This window comes from Pan paniscus, chromosome 10, assembly GCF_029289425.2.
Source record: "Pan paniscus chromosome 10, NHGRI_mPanPan1-v2.0_pri, whole genome shotgun sequence".
Lineage (NCBI taxonomy): Eukaryota > Metazoa > Chordata > Mammalia > Primates > Hominidae > Pan > Pan paniscus.
The window spans coordinates 125539047-125558498 of NC_073259.2; the positions used below are offsets into that span (position 1 = coordinate 125539047).

General features: G+C 46.4%; 1 protein-coding gene across 2 annotated transcripts in view; it reads right to left on the bottom strand.

Annotated features, from left to right (window-relative positions):
- KSR2 (kinase suppressor of ras 2) overlaps positions 1–19452 on the bottom strand; it is a 518358-nt gene that overhangs the window by 23772 nt on the left and 475134 nt on the right. For both annotated transcript variants that reach the window (XM_063593706.1, XM_063593707.1), the window contains 2 exons: positions 8769–8865; positions 7590–7723 (listed from right to left, as the gene is read on the bottom strand). In XM_063593706.1, the coding sequence (XP_063449776.1) occupies positions 7590–7723; positions 8769–8865 (231 nt within the window). The remainder of the gene's footprint in view (positions 1–7589; positions 7724–8768; positions 8866–19452) is intronic.

The window sequence follows — 19452 nt, forward strand, 5'->3', positions numbered from 1 at the left end:
GAGGCACCCACCTTCTTGCCCATCTTCATTCAATGACAGTGTGGATTCTTGTTATTCATGGCAGTTACGTTCTATAAAGTCACTGGAACATGGAATTAGCAGAATACTGAATCATTGCTCCTGGGGAAATATGTACACATGCACACACCCCTCACATAGTTTATAATTTTAACCCCTAAAAAACAACTTATCTGACAGATTCTGTTTTATTTTACATAATAGACTATGGGGCTCAGAAGTGTTAAGTGACTTGTCTGAGGCAGCCCTACTAACAGGTGCCAGAGTTGGGATTCAAATCTCATCCAACTGGCCCCAGAGCTAGAGCTTCTTATGCTACTCTGCACTGCCCACTCTGTCTCAACCTCCATCCTCAAGGCTTCTCTGCATGAGGCTGAAACAATGAGACAGAACATCCTCCTGTTTGACCTAAGCTGGAAACATGTGCATTGGGTAACTCAAACTTTTCCCCACTCTGCATGTCCCTGAATAACTGTGAAAGTGCTGTGAGTGTGGATTTGGGGGATTACAAATACATTTCAGTGAATCCACAAATAATGATAATCTACTGTGTTTTTCCATCACCTATGATGCCTAGGTTCTGTGCTTGGCACAGAACAAGACCAACAAGGTCCCTTCCCTCCTGGAGCTTGCACTTTAGTAGGGAAAGAAGACAACAAATGAGTTCAATAAAGAGGAAAAACTAAAGATTGTGATAAGCATCGTACAAATAATTAAAATAGAGGATGCATCAAAGATAAGATGGATCTTACTGCAGGTAAACTGTGAGCTAAGATCTACATGACATAAAGGATCCAGTTATGTGAACAAGGAGAATATCTAGACAGAAGGGGAAGTCAGGACAAAGTTCCAACAAGGGCCCCATTCAGGGTGTTCTAGAACCCTAAAGAACACCAGTGTAATTGGAACACATCACCCCTTCCTATGTATCAAAGTGTATACAACCAACTCCTTGCTGATGGGCCTTGGGCGGGTGGTTCCCTCTTCCGCCATTATGAACAATGCTGCCATGAACATCTTTGGGTAGATACAGGGAATATCTCCCTTCATCCATGTTAATTTATTCCTTAGGTAAATTCTTAGATGTGGAAGGAGGCTGGCTCCCTTCTTTCACTGGAAGTCATTAGCAAGACAGAGCTTTCCATGTGGGTCTGAAATCTAAGCAGACCCCCTCTGAGATCTTCACTGACTCAAGACTCCTAGGAACTGGCTCATTAACACAGGGGAAGGGAGCAGTCGGCGGGAGAGGGGGTGCATATCTCGAATCATCCTCAAAAGTGAGGTCATTCAGGATGACAGCCTCCAGCATGAAGGTCTCTGTGGGGACCTGGGGCTAGCTAGATTCTTCCAGAGAGGGTTTCTGAGATGTAGAAGTTGTGACATGCTGCTCCCTCAAACACACTCATTCATATCCCATAATCATGATTTTTGCCATATCTAAATACCTTCAAGAGCAGCATTATGCGATAGAACTTTCCATTATGCCAGAAATATCCTCTATATGGTCCAATGTGGCAGCCACTAACTACCATGACTATTGAGCACTTGAAATGTGGCTTACAACTGAAGAACTAAACGTTTAATTTTTTTTTTTTTAATTTTAGAGACAAGGTCTGCTGAGACAGTCTGTCTATCACCCAGGCTGAAGTGCAGAGGTGAGATCATAGTTCATGGCAGCCTTGAACTCCTGGCCTCAAGCGACCCTCCCATCTTCAGCCTATGAAGTAGCTGGGATTACAGGCGTGAGCAACCGCACCCTGCTAATTTTATTTTATTTTTTTTTTTAGAGATGTGGTCTTGCTATGTGACCTTGCTATGTTGCCCAGGCTGGTCTGAAACTCCTGGCCTCAAGGGATTGATCCTCCAACCTCAGCCTCCCAAAGTATTGAGATTATAGGCATGAGCCACTGCTCTTAGCCCTGAACTTTTCATTTTAATTAAAGTTAAATTTACATAGCCACATCTGGCTAGTGGCCACCAAATTGGACAACACTGTTCTAGGCTATTATATATTAAGAAATGCATTTTTAGCTTAAATATATTTCAATAGGTCACTCTGTAGTGTGGCCATAAATGGAGACTAGTGATTTTCTAATACACATTAAAATTAAGATAGAAAATGTTTGTTCATGTCCTCCCCCACATCAACTTGCAGATCACACCTGTAGAAACACTAGGTGGAGGAAAGATCCCTGAATGACGCTCCAAGAGTTTGGGGCTCAGGGTTCCAGTGCTGCAGTGACATTCACTAGCTGGGTAAGGCTGGATGTATCCCATACATGCAATTCTTTAAGATCTCTTTCATAACCCCTCCATCTTACACATGAAGGTAGCATCCATTTGGATATACTCAACTTTTTGTAGAACCCAAAACAGGGACTGTAGGAAAGGAAGCAAAGCTGGGTAACTGCGGCAATCACAACTCTTAATTGCATTTGGATGGTGGCTTACCACAGGTATCCCACCCTGGGCCACCCATCCACCTCCTGCACTCCCAGGCTAGGAGCAGACTGGCATGCATGCAACAGAAAGCAATGTGGCCAGGCAGACACCATTAAATTTGTTCTAATTTAGGATTTCTCAACCTTGGCACTATTGACATTTGGGTCTGGGCAGTTCTTTGGTGTTGGGGGACACGGGGGCTGTCCTGGGCGTTGTAGGATGTTTAGCAGCATCCCTGGCCTCTCTACTCATTACAGGCCGTTAGCACCCCCCTCCCCCTAATCATGACAACTAAAAATGTCTTCAGACATCATCAAATTTCCCCTGGAGGGGAAAAATGGCCCTGGTTGAGAATCACTGTTCTAATTTATACAAAATAAGGAAATGGTCCAAATCTCAGTGTTTCAGGATTAATAGCACATGACTTGCTCCTGCATTCTACACAAAAGACATGATACACACATCCTGTGCTAGAAACTACTACTCAAACTCACTAGCAAACACTTGAGTCAGCAGAGTTAAATCAGCTCTTGCTTCTAGAATCAGGAACACCCACAGAGGTTGAAGGCTCTTACTTACTAGCTATGGAACCTTGAGCAGACCCAAATTTCTATTTTCCCATCTATAAAATGGGCACATTAATTTGTACTTCACAGAGCTGTTGCAAGGATTAAAATGAGACGGTGCGTGGCACAGGACTGTGTCAGCTGCCAGAGACACGCAATTACTGGACATAATCATTACACATGTATATATACGTGTGTGTGTGTGTGTGTGTGTGTGTTTATCTCGAGGACTCAGAAGTGGAGTTGAGACTAGAGCCCACAGTAGGAATGTCCTCCATGAAAGTCTTTGGCATAGGCCAGCCAACATCCTCCTGCAATGACTGGGCCACTGGGGGTGGGGTGGGTTGGGGTGCCCCTGCCAAAGGGAAGCTTCTCTGCTCCCATCTTTTTGCAAACAACCCTGCCACCTCTTCCTGACTCATGGGGTCAGCAGCTGGCATTTTGGGGCCAGGGCAGGAGGTAGAGTGGTGACCACGCCTGGCACGGGTGTGGTAGGGGGCCGGGAGACAGGCCTGGCACTAACACCCTGGGGTGCCCCGTTCCCATGGCGATGGGCCCACTGATGACAAACCCAAATCATCTTCATTATGGTTATTATGATTAATAACAGGCTTTGGGAGGCTGGCATGACAGCACTGGCATCTAAAACGATACCTTTTCTTGACGACGGCAGAACAGCTGGATGCTGGGGTCTGTCTGGATGTGCAGAACACACTCACATCACTGGGCTGCCCCATCCCTGCCTCGGGCTTGGTGGCGGGGGGGTCTCTCCCTGCTGGGCACCAAGGGCTATCCATACCCCAAGCTCTAACTGAGGGGAGGGCAGGAAGGCAAGTGACTCCTGCTGAGTGCCTAATGTTTGCCAGATTGTCCATCCCACTTAGACCTCATAAGCCCACAATCTGAGGGCTTATGAGGATAAGGAAACGGAGGCTCAAAACATTTAGGTGACCTGTCCAAACAGACAGAGCTGAGATCTGTTTGAACACACGTCTTTAAAACCCCAGGGACTAGGCACCTCAACCCAATTCTACAAGAATTTCTGGAGAGAACCATTAAACAGTAAAGCCCAGCTGGGCATGGTGGCACACGCCTGTAAGCCCGGGACCTTGAGAGGCTGAGGTAGGAGGATCGCTTGAGCCTCGGAGGTTGAGGCTGCAGTGAGCCGTGATTGCACTACTGCATTCCAGCCTGGGTGACAGAGCAAGGGATCCTGTCTCGAAAAAAAAAAAAAAAAAGAGCAAAATGCTAAAATAACCTTCCACATCTCTATCCCATTCAATCATCAAAACAGCCTTATGAGATAGGTGCTATTAGTGCCTGCCCCTACTCCCATTTTACAGGTGAGGAAACTAAGGATCAGGGAACCAGGTGTGTGTTAAACACAAGTTTCTGGAATCTATCTTAAGGTATTATAGACTGAATTTTGCCTCCCCCAAATTTATTATGTTGAACCCCTAACCCCCAATTTGATTGTATTTAGTGATAAAGCCTATAGGGAGGTGATTAAGTTAAATGAGATTGTAAGTTTGAGGCCCTAATCCAATAAGATTGGTGTTCTTAAGAGGAGAGACATCAGAGACCTCTCTCTCTCTCTCTTTCGGTGCACAGAGAAGAGGCCATATGAGGACACAGTAAGAAGGTGGCCATCTACAAGCCGGGAAGAGAGCCCTCACTAGACACTAAATTTGCCAGCACCTTGATTTTGGACTTTCAGCCTCCAGAACTGTAAGAAAATAAATGTCTGTTGTTTAAACCCCTGAGTCCGGTATTGTGTTATAGCAGCCCAAGCTGACTAATACATGCACTCCCTAATTATTTGCTGACCGGCTGAGTGAGTAATGAATGAGGGAACTTCCAGGCCTATCTCCTGAGAGATACTGGCCCCGCTTCCTGCAAAGACCAAAGCCTGGCCAGCTCCCTTCTCTCTCCACTCCTATAATCCAGACCCCAGGTTGCTGATCAGGGCCATAGATGCCCCTTATTCAAGGGGTGTCTCCTGGCCTCTGGCGGCTGCACTAGGGGCTCCAGGCTGCAATGGGGGCAATTACTGAAGATGCCTTTTCATGAACAAGAGGGAGTAAATGGACCTGAACCCCTGAGGGGACCCTGTGGATCCCTAGAGCTACACTGGTGGTATTCATAAATATTGAGGTAAATCTACAGCCTGGGAAAAGTCCTGGGATTCATGGGACACCCCAGAGTTCCACCTCCCTGTCATAGTTTGCAACGCACTTGCTTTGGTGGAGCCCAGTTGCTACATAAGAAGTTTGATTACCCTGAGACTGCCATGGTGTGAGGAAGCCCAATGTAGTCAAGCAGAGAGGCTGCATGAAGAGGGAAAAGCAGGGAGATGAGAGAGACCCCATCAGCCCCCCAGATGTTTCAGCCAGCCCAGCCCAGCTGTGTGAATGTGGAAGCCTTCAGATGTCTCCAACTTCACCCCCTGCCCACCATCTGATTGCACCTACAGGACAAACCGAGCACAAGAGCTCAGCTGAGCCCAGTCAACCCACAGAACCATGAGGGATGACAATACCTTGTTTTAAGCCACTAAGTTTTGAGATGGTTCATTGCAGAATAAAGGATAAAAGCACAAGAAGTCATTGATGGCTACTTGTGGATGGCCAGGAAATGTGAATTTCCTGTTGGGAGATGTTGCTGAAGGCACTCCCTGGGTTTGTGTTGACAACCTGGCTGGGGCAGGGGTGGGAGGGGCTGCTGTCTGGACAAGGAGACCAGAAGCCACCTTGCCCTTGACTTGGTTGAACTAACTTCCTGGTTGACACTGGGTCTCCATGAATGAGCTAAAGGAAGTGATGCCCGAGGCATTCCATTTCTTTTTCTTCCTCTTCTCCTTGTGGCTTCAGAAAACTGAGTCTAAAGGAAGAAAATCAGAGGTCCTGCACCCCTTTCCTCCACCTCAGGGACAAGCCACTGTTGAGGAGAAAGAGAGAGGTATGGACATGCCACCAGGAGGGAAGAATGTCTGCTTTTTATAAAACAGCCCAGAAGCAAGTTAGAGAAAACTCTTACTGGGCCTCCTTTTGTCTTGATGCAAATACTTGGGTTGACAGTGAAGTCACCCAACATTGCGTCCTTGCAGTTCCCCTGGGACACTGGGAAACTGGGAAGGGTATGAGTTCCCTGCCAGTGAACCAGGAACTTAACTGCTGCTGGGGAGTCAGAGGGAAGAAGGGATTCTACACAGTCTTGCCCTCCCGGGCTTCTTGGGTTCCAACTGGAGGGCCTCTCTTCAAGTATCTATTAATATATTTATGTATTTACTGCCTACTTACTGCCTTATCTTAGGGACTACAGATAATTTTGTAGACTATGGTTAATCTTTCTTGGGTGGAGCAAAATCTGAAAAAGAAACAAGCGCCTGTTTGGTCCTCATCACACAGAAACAGCTACATGAAGTTTTGTCAAATTCCAAATGGTCCAACTTATAACAGATTCAAGGTGTCATATAACACAAACAAGATTCACTTTGTCCGGGTCCCTGGGGCATTCCTCAAAAAAATAAATTAAAAAAAAAAAAAAAAAAAAAAAATCAGTGGTTCTCAAAAGCAGCTGAAACTGAAGTAAAATGAGAGAAACTGTGGGGCTTTCTGGAAAGATGCACCATTCGTTATAAAATGCAGGATTATAAAAAACATGCAGAGGTTTAAAATGAGAGAGAGAGAGCGAGAGAGAGACAGCAAGAGAGAGAGAAGGAGAGAGAGTGCAGTCCAAATTAAAAGTCACAAGGGTAGACTCTCTGAATTATGGGTTGTTTATTTGAGATCATGCTGTTTTTCATGTGCCCAACTCAATGCGGCTTGCTCTAGGGTGAGTAGTGGCTGAGAGTTAATTACTTAATGATGGTTAATGATTCTCCTGGGTGATACTGGGAGGTATATGCAAATTAATACTAATTACTACAACTCAGCAGCAGCTACCCTTTGTGGAGCTTTTGAGGTGCATTGGGCACTGGGTGGATGCTTGATGCGTGTTCTCATTTTAGCCTCACGAGAACTGACAGAGGAAGGCATCAACAAACCTACCACTTTTCTTGCAGACAAGGAAACTAAAGTTCAGAGACGTTGTTCGGCTTGATTAAAGTCGCATTTAATAAGTGGAAGAGCTGTGTCAGGCCGTGGGTGCCTCTGACTTTAAATCTCTTGCTGTTAACTGTACTCTTCCTGTACTAAAATCACTTAATTCCTAAGAAAACTTTGAGCAAGGCCTCTTGGGTGATCTCAATTTCCAAGTGAATTACTTAGGGTTAGAGGAGAGTCCTCCAGTTAAATTAAAGGGTAGGGGCTTTGAAAGCTCTGGGGATGCTCTGTGTCCAATCACACACACTCAAAGACAAGACAGGTGAGCAAGGTGCTGGCCTCCCCAGGGAGAAACAGAGCAGGGCCTTGGCATCCCACATCAGTAGAGCAGCTGCCCCACTCAGCTCAGCAACCTCAGGACCAACCCTGAGTCTAGGTCACTAAAGCCATTTGGACTAACTTCCCACCTCCTGACCATCATCTGTCAGGAAACTCTCCGGGTCCTCCCACTGCCTCTCACCTGCCAGCCTGCAGCACCCCAGAAATGCTGAAGAGTCCAAAGTCCGTGATGACCACTTTGCCGTTGTCATAGAAGACATTCTTTGACTTGAGGTCCTTGTGTAGGATTCCCTTGGCGTGGAGGTAGCCCATGCCCTGCAAGAAGCAACGAAGAGAGAGTTGCCAGAGAAAAACCTAAAAGCTTGCTGCCACCCTGGCTTGAGTTCACATTCCTTGTCCTGAAGACTTGGCTCCCTAATGGGACCACACTCAACAGTGGCAGGGCCTGGGGTCTGACTGTGGGTCCTGGGGGTGAGGTCGGGGGAGGCATGGCAAGCGGGAACAGGCAGGGCCCCCAAGACACAAATCCATTGCCACTCTTAGACCACAGAAAGGCCAGCCCCATTTGCTCATCTGATTCCTGAAGAAGAAACAAAAAGATCCCCAGGGAAAGGAATTCAACCAACCATTTTCATCCACTTCCCCTTTAAATACTAACTCTTCTGCAAGACTAGATAGCCAGATCTACTTAACCTATGCTGCCACAGAAGGCAATGAGTTCCTAAAGAGATGTTCACAACCGCTCATTAAGAACACACAGAAGAGTCTATTGGAGGCCTCGTTCAAGGGCAAACATCTAGAGTTGTGGTGGTTTCTTTATTTTTGCCTTTGTGAGCAGTCACATCTTTTATTTCCTCTTGCAGCTCAGTCCTAACACCTCCAAATGAGAAATAAAAGCTTGAGTACAACTGACTAATAAGGCCCCTGCCAGAAAACACAGAATGTTCTTGTTTGTTTTAATCCAAAACAACACCCAACAATTTGATGTTTCCCTAGCAGTGGTGGAGAGAGATGGTTTCCACTCTTGGAAATTCAAGGACTCGAAGGATGGTGGATCCTAACCAAGAGGGCTGAATAGCTTGTATGTGACCCCTGGTCCTTGCATAGGTCCAAGTACCATAGTGATGAGACACCAGATGGAAACCAAACATTGGTGGATAGTTCCTAAAGATCGTATCGAGGCAGAATTCTTACTGATAAATGGCCTGGCATTTTTCAGGTCAAGTCTAATTTCTTTCAAGTCCAGATTGGTAGTCTGAAATCCAACCAAGAATCTTAGGAGCCCTGGGGTAGGGGGGCTTCCCTGGGGGAAACTGGGTCTTTCTGAGATTTAGATAGGAGGCCCAAGAGCCGACAGTACCTTCACAATTTCTTGAGCAATCTGCCTGGTTTTGTTGACATCCAAAACGATTTTGGCATCCCTCACGACGGAATAGAGCGTCCGTCCCTTACAGAGGCTGAAAAGCAAAAGGACAAGATAAATTAATGGCAGTCGTTCAGAAGAGGGTGACCCACAACAGTTACTACAAGTGACAAATGATGGCATAGACACGTGGACATGCCACTATTGTGCTTATGAGATAATAAGTCTGGGACTGGACTTCAGATCTGGTTCTGGGATGGAGATCTGAGAGGAAGTTCTTGCAGATTCTTTAGAAACTTGGCCAATGTGGCTGACCGACAAGGACACCCACAGAATCTAGCCTAGTCCAGAAATGGGTTTGCCATGTCCAGTCCATCCCAGAGGCTCACAGGTGGAAAGCAGCACATAAATCAACAACTTCTGGGTCCTCAGACGCCACTCAGACAGCATTCTGTTGGCCATTCACACCAGCTGCATGCACTTACCAGGAGTCAGTGTGTGAGGACAGTGATGAAAGACCAGCAGAGTGGTGGCTGATGTGTATTAAGTATCATCAGCAAACGATGCAGTCAATTGTTTGGACAGGGATGTGTAAACACCAGTAATAACACCCCCAAACCAGACGCCTGTCTAGATAAAGAGTTTTTCAAACTATGTTCAGCCTCATTGAGTTCATTTCGAGGACCAGTAGTTTAAGATGAATGACAGGATGAAAAAGGACATTATGCACTGAAAGTAACACCTTCTCATTTAGTTGCCTGTATGCTCATCCGTCCTGTTCCTCTGCAGTGAGCACAATTCCCAGCACGCACAGAGCAGGCACCCACAAGCCGTCACTGAATGAATGAATTCTAGATTCATCATAGCACTCCCAGCCCCTAGCACTGTGACTGGCTCAGAGTATCCAATGTGGGCCAAAAGAAGAAAGAACGTCACTGTGAAAATTAATTTTCCATCTACATCAAAATCACAGTTTGAATTTTCCTCTTTTAACCTGTGATGTTATTGCTAAAATACTCCTGGCATTGTGTTCATTCATTTGGTATTTACTGAGCCCTTGTTGTGTACTGGGCTTTGCTGAGATTGTATTTCCTGTGGTTGAAGCAAGAGCGCTGGTATCAGAGGGATCTCAGAATCCCAGCTCTGCTCCTTACTTGCTGTATGTCTTGAGGTGGGTTACCTCACCTCTCTGGGCCTCAGTTTCCTCATCGATCAAAGGAAACTAATAATACTTAACCCTGTAGTTGAATACGAGGATTGAATGAGATAAAAGAGTTGGAAACAGGCCTTGGCATCCAGTGGGAAGTATAGCACAGTGGTTAGGAGCATGGGGGCTTAGAGTAGGACTAACGGGTTAGAATCCTGATCTGTCATTTAGTGGCTGTGTGACCTTGGGTGGGTGCATTAACCTCTCTGAGCTTCAGTTTTATTATCTGCAAAATGGGGCCAACAGCTGCTGCCTTTCTGGGTTGTCAGGAGAACCACATGAAATCAGGCATGTAAAGGTGTAGGCACCTCTCTATGCCTAGTACATTTCATGGTAACTTTCCATGAGATCACTGGCTATTATAAAAAGTTGTAAGTGATTAATAAAATAGTAAACAGACACACATACACTTGTACAAATATATATAAGTGATATATCTATACACATATCACAACTGTTTATCTGTCCACCCATCCGTATACTAATCTAAAATGCCACTGATAGCCACCCATGATCTTTGACTAACATTTTTTTCTTCATCTGCTTAAGGCGACAGTCCCCGGGTAGCTGACTCACAGAAAGTCTGATTCACATGTCCGAGGAGGTCACCCAGCCGGTTGGCAGGAGGCAGCCCAGAATGAGTCAGGGCTGACCCTGCATCCCCCAGGTTGCTGTCCCAGGCAGGGCATTTGCTGTGGCTGCTGGAGCAGAGGTGGAGGAAGGGTGGGCAGAGCAGCCAATTACTCCATGTTGACATTTCAATATTTGAGACTGTGGGCAGATTCCCTCCCCTGGATACTTAGTTCCTGAACAGCCACCTACACTCATCACAGGCCAGATCCCAGAAAATACCCTCCCCACTGCAGACCGCAGAGCAAATCACCCCCACCAGGCTCCAAGACTCCCTGGAGTCTCCTGCTCAGGGTAACTGCAGGAAAGTCTCAAGCTTCAGATTTCCACCCCTTGTCTTCTTTCCCTCCTTACAACCTCTTTCCCTTCAGCAGCTGCTGAAGTCTTTGCTTCTCTCACTCCCGTATGACCTCAAGAGCTTCTGGAGAAACTACTGCACCAGTTTGGCACAGATACTAAAGTGAAATATACATACAAATAACCCTGATATGGTTTGGCTGTGTCCCCACCCAAATCTCACCTTGAATTGTAATAATCCCCAAGTGTCAAGATCAGGGCCAGGTGGAGATAATTGAATTATGGGGGCAGTTTCCCCCATACTGTTCTCCTGGTATTGAATAAGTCTCATGAGATCTGATGGTTTTATAAAGGGGAGTTCCCCTGCACAAGCACTGTTGCCTGCCACCGTGTAAGACGTGCCTTTGTTTCCCCTTTGCCTCCCACCATAATTGTGAGGCCTCCCCAGCCATGTGGAACTGTGAGTCCATAAAACCTCTTTCCTTTATAAATTACCCAGTTTCCAGTAGGTCTTTATTAGCAGCGTGAAAACAGACTAATACAAATCCACAACCAGTGATTCTTCCTCTAAGTAAGTACCCAACAGATATGAATTCTCATATTCACCCCTACACATGCACTAGAATGTTAACAGCAACCTATCTGTTGAAATCCCAAACTAGAACCAACCTGCAATGGATTGAATGTTTGTGTCCCCAATTCCGTATGTTGAAATCCTAATCCCAATGTGATGGTATTAGGAGGTGAGGCTTTGAAAGATAATTAAGTCATGAGAGTGGAGCCTCATGAATGGGATTAGTGCTCCTTTAAAAGGGACTCCAGCTAGTTCTCTTGCTGTTTCCTTGCCATATGAGGATACAAGGAGAAGTCAAAAGTCTGGAAGATGGCCCTCCCCAGAATCTGCCCATGCTAGCACTGGATCTTTGACTTTTCAGCCTTTGGAACTCTGAGAAATAAATTTCTTTTTTCTTTTTTTTTTGAGATAGAGTCTCGCTCTGTCATCCAGGCTGGAGTGCAGTGGCGCAATCTTGGCTCACTGCAACCTCTGCCTTCTGGGTTCAAGTGATTCTCCTGCCTCAGCCTCCCAAGTAGCTGGGACTACAGGCTCAATTTCTGTTGTTTCTAAGCCACTCAGTCTGCAGTACTGTGTCACGGTAGTCCAAACTAAGACGCAACCCAAATGTTCGTCAACAGAAAAGTGGATAAAATATGATATATACTTATAACAAAATATGTTCATGCTGTACTATATAAAAATAACCAAGCTACTGCTAACTGCAAAAAGCATGGATAAAGCTCACCAACATAATGTTGAGTGAAGGAAGCCTGACACCCAAGACTACTCCATTTATATAAAGTGCATAAGCAAATGAAACTGACCTACGTGCTGAAAGTCGGCACAGTGATGGCCCTTGTGTGTGTGTGTGTGTGGTGGGCGGGGGTGCTGGAAGGAGCTTAGGGGGCTGGGGGAAGGCAGTGTTCTGTGTTTTGATTTGGGCGCTGGTTACATGGATACATACTTAGTGGAAACTCATTGGGCTGTTCTTTTATGATCTGGACACTTTTGCAGGTATGTTATCCTTCCAAAAAATGTTTTAAAAAGTCAGAGCCTGGGCAACATGGCAAGACCCCAATTCTACAAAGGATACACAAAAAAACTAGCTGTGTGTAGTGGCACATGCCTGTAGTCCCAGCTATTTGGGAGGCTGAGGAGGGAGGATCTCTTGAGTCCAGGAGGCAGAGGCTACAGTGCATGGAGATTGCACCACCACAATCCAGCCTGGATGACAGAGTGAGACCTTGTCTCAAAAAAAAAAAAAAAGTAAGCAGGGAAAGAATTAACAATTAATATAATTAATGTATGGTGTTGAAATCTGTAAAAAATGTAAAGCGGCACTGATACCCAAGGTATCCTTTTCTAAAGTCTTTACACAGTGAAGAGTATTTGCAGATGGGCAATGTCTACAGAGGAATTTGGGGCTCCAGGCCTGGCTGTGCCCACCTGGATGTTTATCAGGAACAAAGCTGGAGACAAGTTCAAGATGAAAGCTGAGCTTTAAAGATGAGCAGGCCTCAGGCAGATGTCCAGGATGACTGAGGCTAGGGCGGTCCCGGCAAGTCAGTCCAAGTGTCCACAGCAACTGCTCTGAGCTTGGAATTCCTCATGACTATAAAGGTGGCCTAAAAGCCACTCGCAGTGTGGGATGTGGGGAAAGGAAGGGAGAAGAGGATGAAAGTTGACTGAGTATGTGCTTAGGACCTATATCACCTCCATGATTCCTTCTAGCAATGCTGCAACCCCTATATATATAATAGCAAACCCTATTATATCTATTTTATGGGTGAGGATATGGACACCTAGAGGACCAGCTCGTGGATGCATAGCCTTGATGGGAACCCATTCCCGATCTTCTTCCTATCTTCTCCTCCACTGTGTGGGTGCCCAGTTATCAGACATGATTCTTGAGCCATTAATTAGGTATCACGGCTAAGGGAACAGAGGAGCACAAACTGAGTCCAAATCCCGACTCCAGCATTCACTACTTGCTGGGTGACCTTTAGAAATGACTTCAACCTCAGTTTCCATGTCTGTAAAATGGGTACAGCAGAAACAATACAGGCTGACATGTCCTGGGCACATTCTATGTGCCAGACACTAGCCTAAGGATAAGAGTCTTACAAAGTGGGTATTCTTGCTGTATCTTGTTGATTCCAAAGATGCACATCTCTAAAATCAAAATGTGTCCTGCAATCATTGACAGATCATAGTTTCATTGGCACTGCATTTCTTTCTTTGTAGCCCATAAAATAAATGGTGAATATTCTTTTCTTTGAGATGGGGTCTCACTATGTTGTCCAGGCTGGTCTCAAACTCCTGGGCTAAAGTGATCCTCCTGTCTCAGTCTCCCAAAGTGCTGGGATTACAGACATGAGCCGCTGCACCCAGCCTAAATGGTGAATATTCTAATTGAAGGTATCTTCAATGATTTAATGAAGCATGGTATCAATCTCATTTTATAGATGACAAAATTGAGGCTCAGGGGTTAAGTAGAGCTGGGATGAATTTAACATGTAAAAATTGTCCATATTTATTGTGTAGCACATGATGTTTTGATATATGTATACATATGGAATGGCTAAATCAAGCTATTGTATTTATCTCACATTTTTTTGTGTACGGTGAGAACACTTAAAATCTACTCCCTCAGCAATTTTCAAGTATATAACCTATTGTTATTGATTATAATCACCATGATGTTCAATAGATCTCTTGAACTTATTCCTCCTGTCTAAATGAAGTTCTGTGGCCTTTGATCAAAGTCTCTCCACTCCCCATACTCCCCAGCCTCTGGTAACCACCATTCTACTCAATTTCTATGACTGACTTTTTTAGATTCCACATATAAGTGAGATCATGTGGTATTTGTCTTTTAATTAATATATTTATTTTGAGATGGAGTCTCACTGTGTCACCCAGGCTGGAGTGCAGTGGCGCCATCTCAGCTCACTGCAACCTCTGCCTCCCGGGTTCAAGTAATTCTCTTGTCTCAGCCTCCTGAGTAGCTGGGATTACAGGTGCCTACCACCACGTCTGGCTAATTTTTATATTTTTAGTAGAGATGGGGTTTCACCATGTTGGCCAGGCTGGTCTTGAACTCCTGACCTCAGGTGATGCCCCCATCTCGGCCTCCCAAAGTGCTGGGATTACAGGCCTGAGCCACTGCCCCTGGCTGGTATTTGTCTTTTTATGCCTGCCTTATTTCACTTAGCATAATGTCCTCTAGGTTCATTCATGTTGTCACACACGATAGGATTTCCTTCTTTTTTTAAGGCTGAATAATACTCTGTTGCATTTATATGCCACATTTTCTTGATCCATTCATCTGTTGATGGATTCGAGTTGATTCCATATCTTGGCTATTGTGAAGAGTGCTACAATGAACCAGGGGAGCACAGATCTCTCTTCGACATGCTGATTTCCGTTCCTCTGGATAAATACCCAATCGTGGAATTGCAGGAACTGGGGTTTGGATGCAGGCCACCTGGATCTGGAGGCTATGTTCTTAAAACCCATCTTTTGCTTCTTAACAACTTTCTCTGAGTCTCTGGCATGTCATAAGCCCTCAGAAAGTGGTAGCTGTAATGTCACTATCCCCATCGCCTATGGCAATGAAGATTAACGAGGCCTGCTGGTAGTACAGTCCATCTGGAGGTCAGCAGAAAGTGTTTTAGTGGCTCAATAGTGTATTTACTATCTCTCTAGCTTCTAGTGCACATGCACACATGCACCTCTCGGTATTTCTGTACACCAAAAATCATCTTTCTCCAAGAAGAGGGGCAAGGCCTGGGAATTCTCCATCTTATCTGCAGGCTACCCCACCTCTCCCAGCATGGCCTCAGGCAGTACCCTCAAGGCTGCCCTTTGAGTCCCTATCTCAGGTGACACAGAGAGCCTTTGGCTAAGATGGCACTGTGGGTACAAGATGTTTATTATAAACCAACCTAAAAGGGGCTTGTCAGAAACAATGAGATAAAACCATCTAGAAGGTTTGTCTCTGAGGGCCTCTGTCCAGACTGGCTCATTCTGCCAAAACAGTGGCTGGGACAGAAGTCTGAATGCCTGTGGCAGCCATGTCCTTTCCCTCCTCCAAACGCCTCGCCACCAAGCCCAGGTGCCCGGGCCAGGCATGAATAGTGGGGAGCAGGGGCTTTTTCTGGGAGCAGCCACCTCTGCGGACTGACACCCTGGCTCCCAGCCCAGCTCTGTCACCTGAAGCCCCCACGACCTTGGGGCACACTGCATCTCATGGGGGCACAGGCTCTGCCTCTATAACCAGGAGTGTGGTGAACTGAATCATGGCTCCAAAGATGTCCACATCCTAATCCCTGGAACTGGTGAAAATTTACCCTACATGGCAAAGGAGACTTTGCAGATGTGATTGAGTCATACTCTTGAGATAGACAGATTATCATGGATTAGCCAGGCGGGCCAGATGGATGTAATCACAAGGGTCTTCAAAAGCAAAGGGGGAGACAAAAGAGAGGCAGAAGGAGATGTGATAGAAGAGGGGGCTGAATGGTTGTGATGGGGGAGAAGGACTCAACCCACCATCGCTGACTTTGAAGATGGAGAAGGGGGCACGAGCCAAGGAATGCAGGCAGCCTCTAAAAAGCTGGAAAAAGGCAAGAAAATGGATTCTCCCCTAGAATCTCTAGAAGGAGCACAGCCCTGCGAACATCCTGATTTTAGCTCCATGAGACCCACTTTGGACTTCTGACTTTCAGAACCATGTTCTTGTTGTTTGTTGTTTCAAGCCACTAAGACAGTGGGGCAGTAAGTGCTGCCTCGTGAGCAGGTGGGAGGTTGAGATGAAAGCACACAAGCGCTTCATCCAGTGTCCAGCTAAAGCGTCTACTCCTTCACCAGCTGCTCATATTATCACTAATAATATTACCATGAATATTATTGCTAATAATATTCTTCTTCCTGAATGATGACAACTGTTCCTCACTGTCCCTCTGGCTTCCCCAGTTCATTCTCCGTCCAGTACTATGAGCGATTGCTTCAAAATGCACAATTGATCAGGTCACTCCACTGCTACAATGACTCCCCAGCACTCTCTGGATAGAGAGTCTCCCAGTGCCTGGAGGTCCCATATAGTCTGGTTCCTACACACCATTTTCCCTCTTCTCATATGACTCTCCCTGCCATTCACGGAGTTCCAATCACACCAGCCCATCTCCGAGCCTTTGCCTCTGCCATTTCCTTGGCCTGCAATGCTTTTCCCACTTGCCTCAAAAGCCTCCCATGGCCTCTCCAACTAGGTCACTCCCCCCAATAGGTCCCTGAAGCACTGTGGACTCCACCCTTGCAACACCTGCTGTAGTTGTAATTGAACAGGTGTTGCCTGGAGCCTATGATGACGAACTGTCTCCCCCTCCAGACTGTAAGCCTTAAGAGGACAGTTACATGGTTTGGCTGTGTCCCTACCCAAATCTTAACTTGAATTGCATCTCCCAGAATTCCCATGTGTTGTGGGAGGGGCCCAGGGGGAGGTAATTGAATCATGGGGGTGAGTCTTTCCTGTGCTATTCTCGTGATAGTGAATAAGTCTCACGAGATCTAATGGGTTTATCAGGGGTTTCTGCTTTTGCTTCTTCCTCATTTTCTCTTGCTGCTGCCATGTGAGAAGTGTCTGTCACCTCCTGCCATGATTCTGAGGCCTCCCCAGCCATAGGGAACTGTAAGTCCAATTAAACCTCTTTTTCTTCCCAGTCTCGGGTAGGTCTTTGTCAGCAGCGTGAAAATGGACTAATACGGGCAGGGACTGGGTTTATCTGGTTAATGTTACAGGTGCTGAACACATGAATGAATGAATGGATGCAGTGCCTTAGGCTGCTTCCCACGGCCAGACCTTCCCTTCCAGTATTCCAGGGAGTGAGATCCCCATCATGGAGTGACAACCAATAAAACATAACAGCTTCTATGGGGGTCTGCACCTGCGGTCTCCTTTGCCACAGTCCTCACCACTCTGTAGTGTACCACACCTGGTCTACTTCCTGCATTTACAGCACCTACCTAGACCCCGTAGGCGTTTAAACACTAGGCCAGTGGTTAACAAACCTGAGCAGGCACTAGAATCTCCTGGGGAGCTTTGTTAAAACAAAGGTGGCTGGCACTACCCCAACCACCTTTAACCTGCAAATAGAGTTTCTGATTTGCATTTCTAACAAGTTTCCAGATAATGCTGATGCTGGGGGTCCAGGGAACCCCACTTTGAGAACCACCGCTCAAGCCCACTCTCCTTTTATGGAGGCCCAGAGGTCATCTCTTAAGTTCAAAATCCACTACCTGGATGCCAGAATGGTCCTGGCACAGTGTTCTAGGTGCAGGAGATACTGTATGCACGACAGACCTAGTCCTTAATCCTACAAGCTGAAGGCGCAGTGGAGAAGGAAGGCAATAAACAAATAAATGAGACTTCAGAGAGATACAAGTGCTGTAAAGAGAATGCAGAGACTTATTGGATACAGAGTAGATGGAGTTGGGGGCATCTTTAGCCAGGGTGCCCAGGGAAAGCCACTCTGGGGAGGTAATCTTTATTCTGAGAACTGAATGAAGAAAAAAGCCAGGCATGTGGAAATCTGGGGAGAGAACTCCAAGCTGGGGAAACCAGCCAGTGCAAAGGCCCTGAGGTAGGACAACGTGTGGCATGCTTGAGTAACACGGCAAAGGCCATCTGGCTGGAATCCAAAGAATGTCTCCCAGTGGCTACTCTCTACAGGTGTTTGCCTTCCAAATAAAAGACATAGATAGCTGGGTGCAAATAGTCCCTGGCGCTGCCTGGCTTGAGCTCCCAAGGCAGTTGGTTTCAAAGTCAGCTGTTATTTCAAAAAACACTCGAGCTGTCAGAGGGATTTACAACCCCTCGGCTGCTCACTCCCTTTTAAGCATTCCCCACTTCTTGAAACTCAAATCCCAGTTAATTGTCCCATGCTCTTTCCCCCCCACCCCTTGAGTAAATAAATCACATTCCAAGTTACAGGTCGCACACTCCATCAAATTCCAGCCTCCGGCAATCTCTAACTTCCAAGTTGCTCATGAATCTAACACTCAAGATATTAAACCTTGGGACTCTGGGGCTTTATAATAAAAAATGCCAGGTTAGCTTCCTATAAAAATGGGACATGCCAGAAAGCAAGTGAGAAATGCCAGCTGTCTGCCACCTGCTTAACTCAACGTGTGTCCAGGAAATGAAGAGTTATAGAGTTCCATTAAGTAAGGGGCTGGCTGGGGAAGGCTCACATCCTAGCCAGATAAGAAAGATGACCGTGGCCTGCCAGGCATCAGAATACGCAAAGACAGAGCCTAGCTGCCCACGAGGGCACTGAGCTTTTGTTAATGCAGGCCCTCCCTCCCCTCCTTCAGCCTTTGATATTGCTGCAAAGCTCAGAAGTGGGGAGGGAAAAAGGAAGCGCAGACTCTCTGTCTTGCTGAGTTCTTCTCCCCAGAACTGAATCTGATTTTGCTAAGTCAAGAGGTCAGAGGCGGCCGGGCGCAGTGGCTCACACCTGTAATCCCAGCACTTTGGGAGGCCAAGGTGGGCGGGATCACAAGGTCAAGAGATCGAGACCATCCTGGCCAACATGGTGAAACCCTGTCTCTACTAAAAATACAAAAATTAGCCAGGCGTGGTTGTGTGCGCCTGTAGTCCCAGCTACTCAGGAGGCCGAGGCAGGAGAATTGCTTGAACCTGGAAGGCAGAGGTTGCAGTGAGCCGAGATTGCACCATGGCACTCCAGCCTGGCAACAGAGGGAGACTCCGTCTCAAAAAAAAAAAAAAAAAAAAGAGGTCAGAGTCTGGCTGCTCTGGGCTCTTCAAAGACTGAGATGTGGGGTTCTGCCCATTAGGGGCTGTCCCTTCTGCCCCAGACTGTATGACTCCAAGCTGCTGGGCATCTGGGTGACCTTCTGCCCTCTCTGGTCTAGGCTTCATAGGGAGGGAGTATTCCCACCCCACAGGCAGCCAAGTTGGAGGTGTAAGC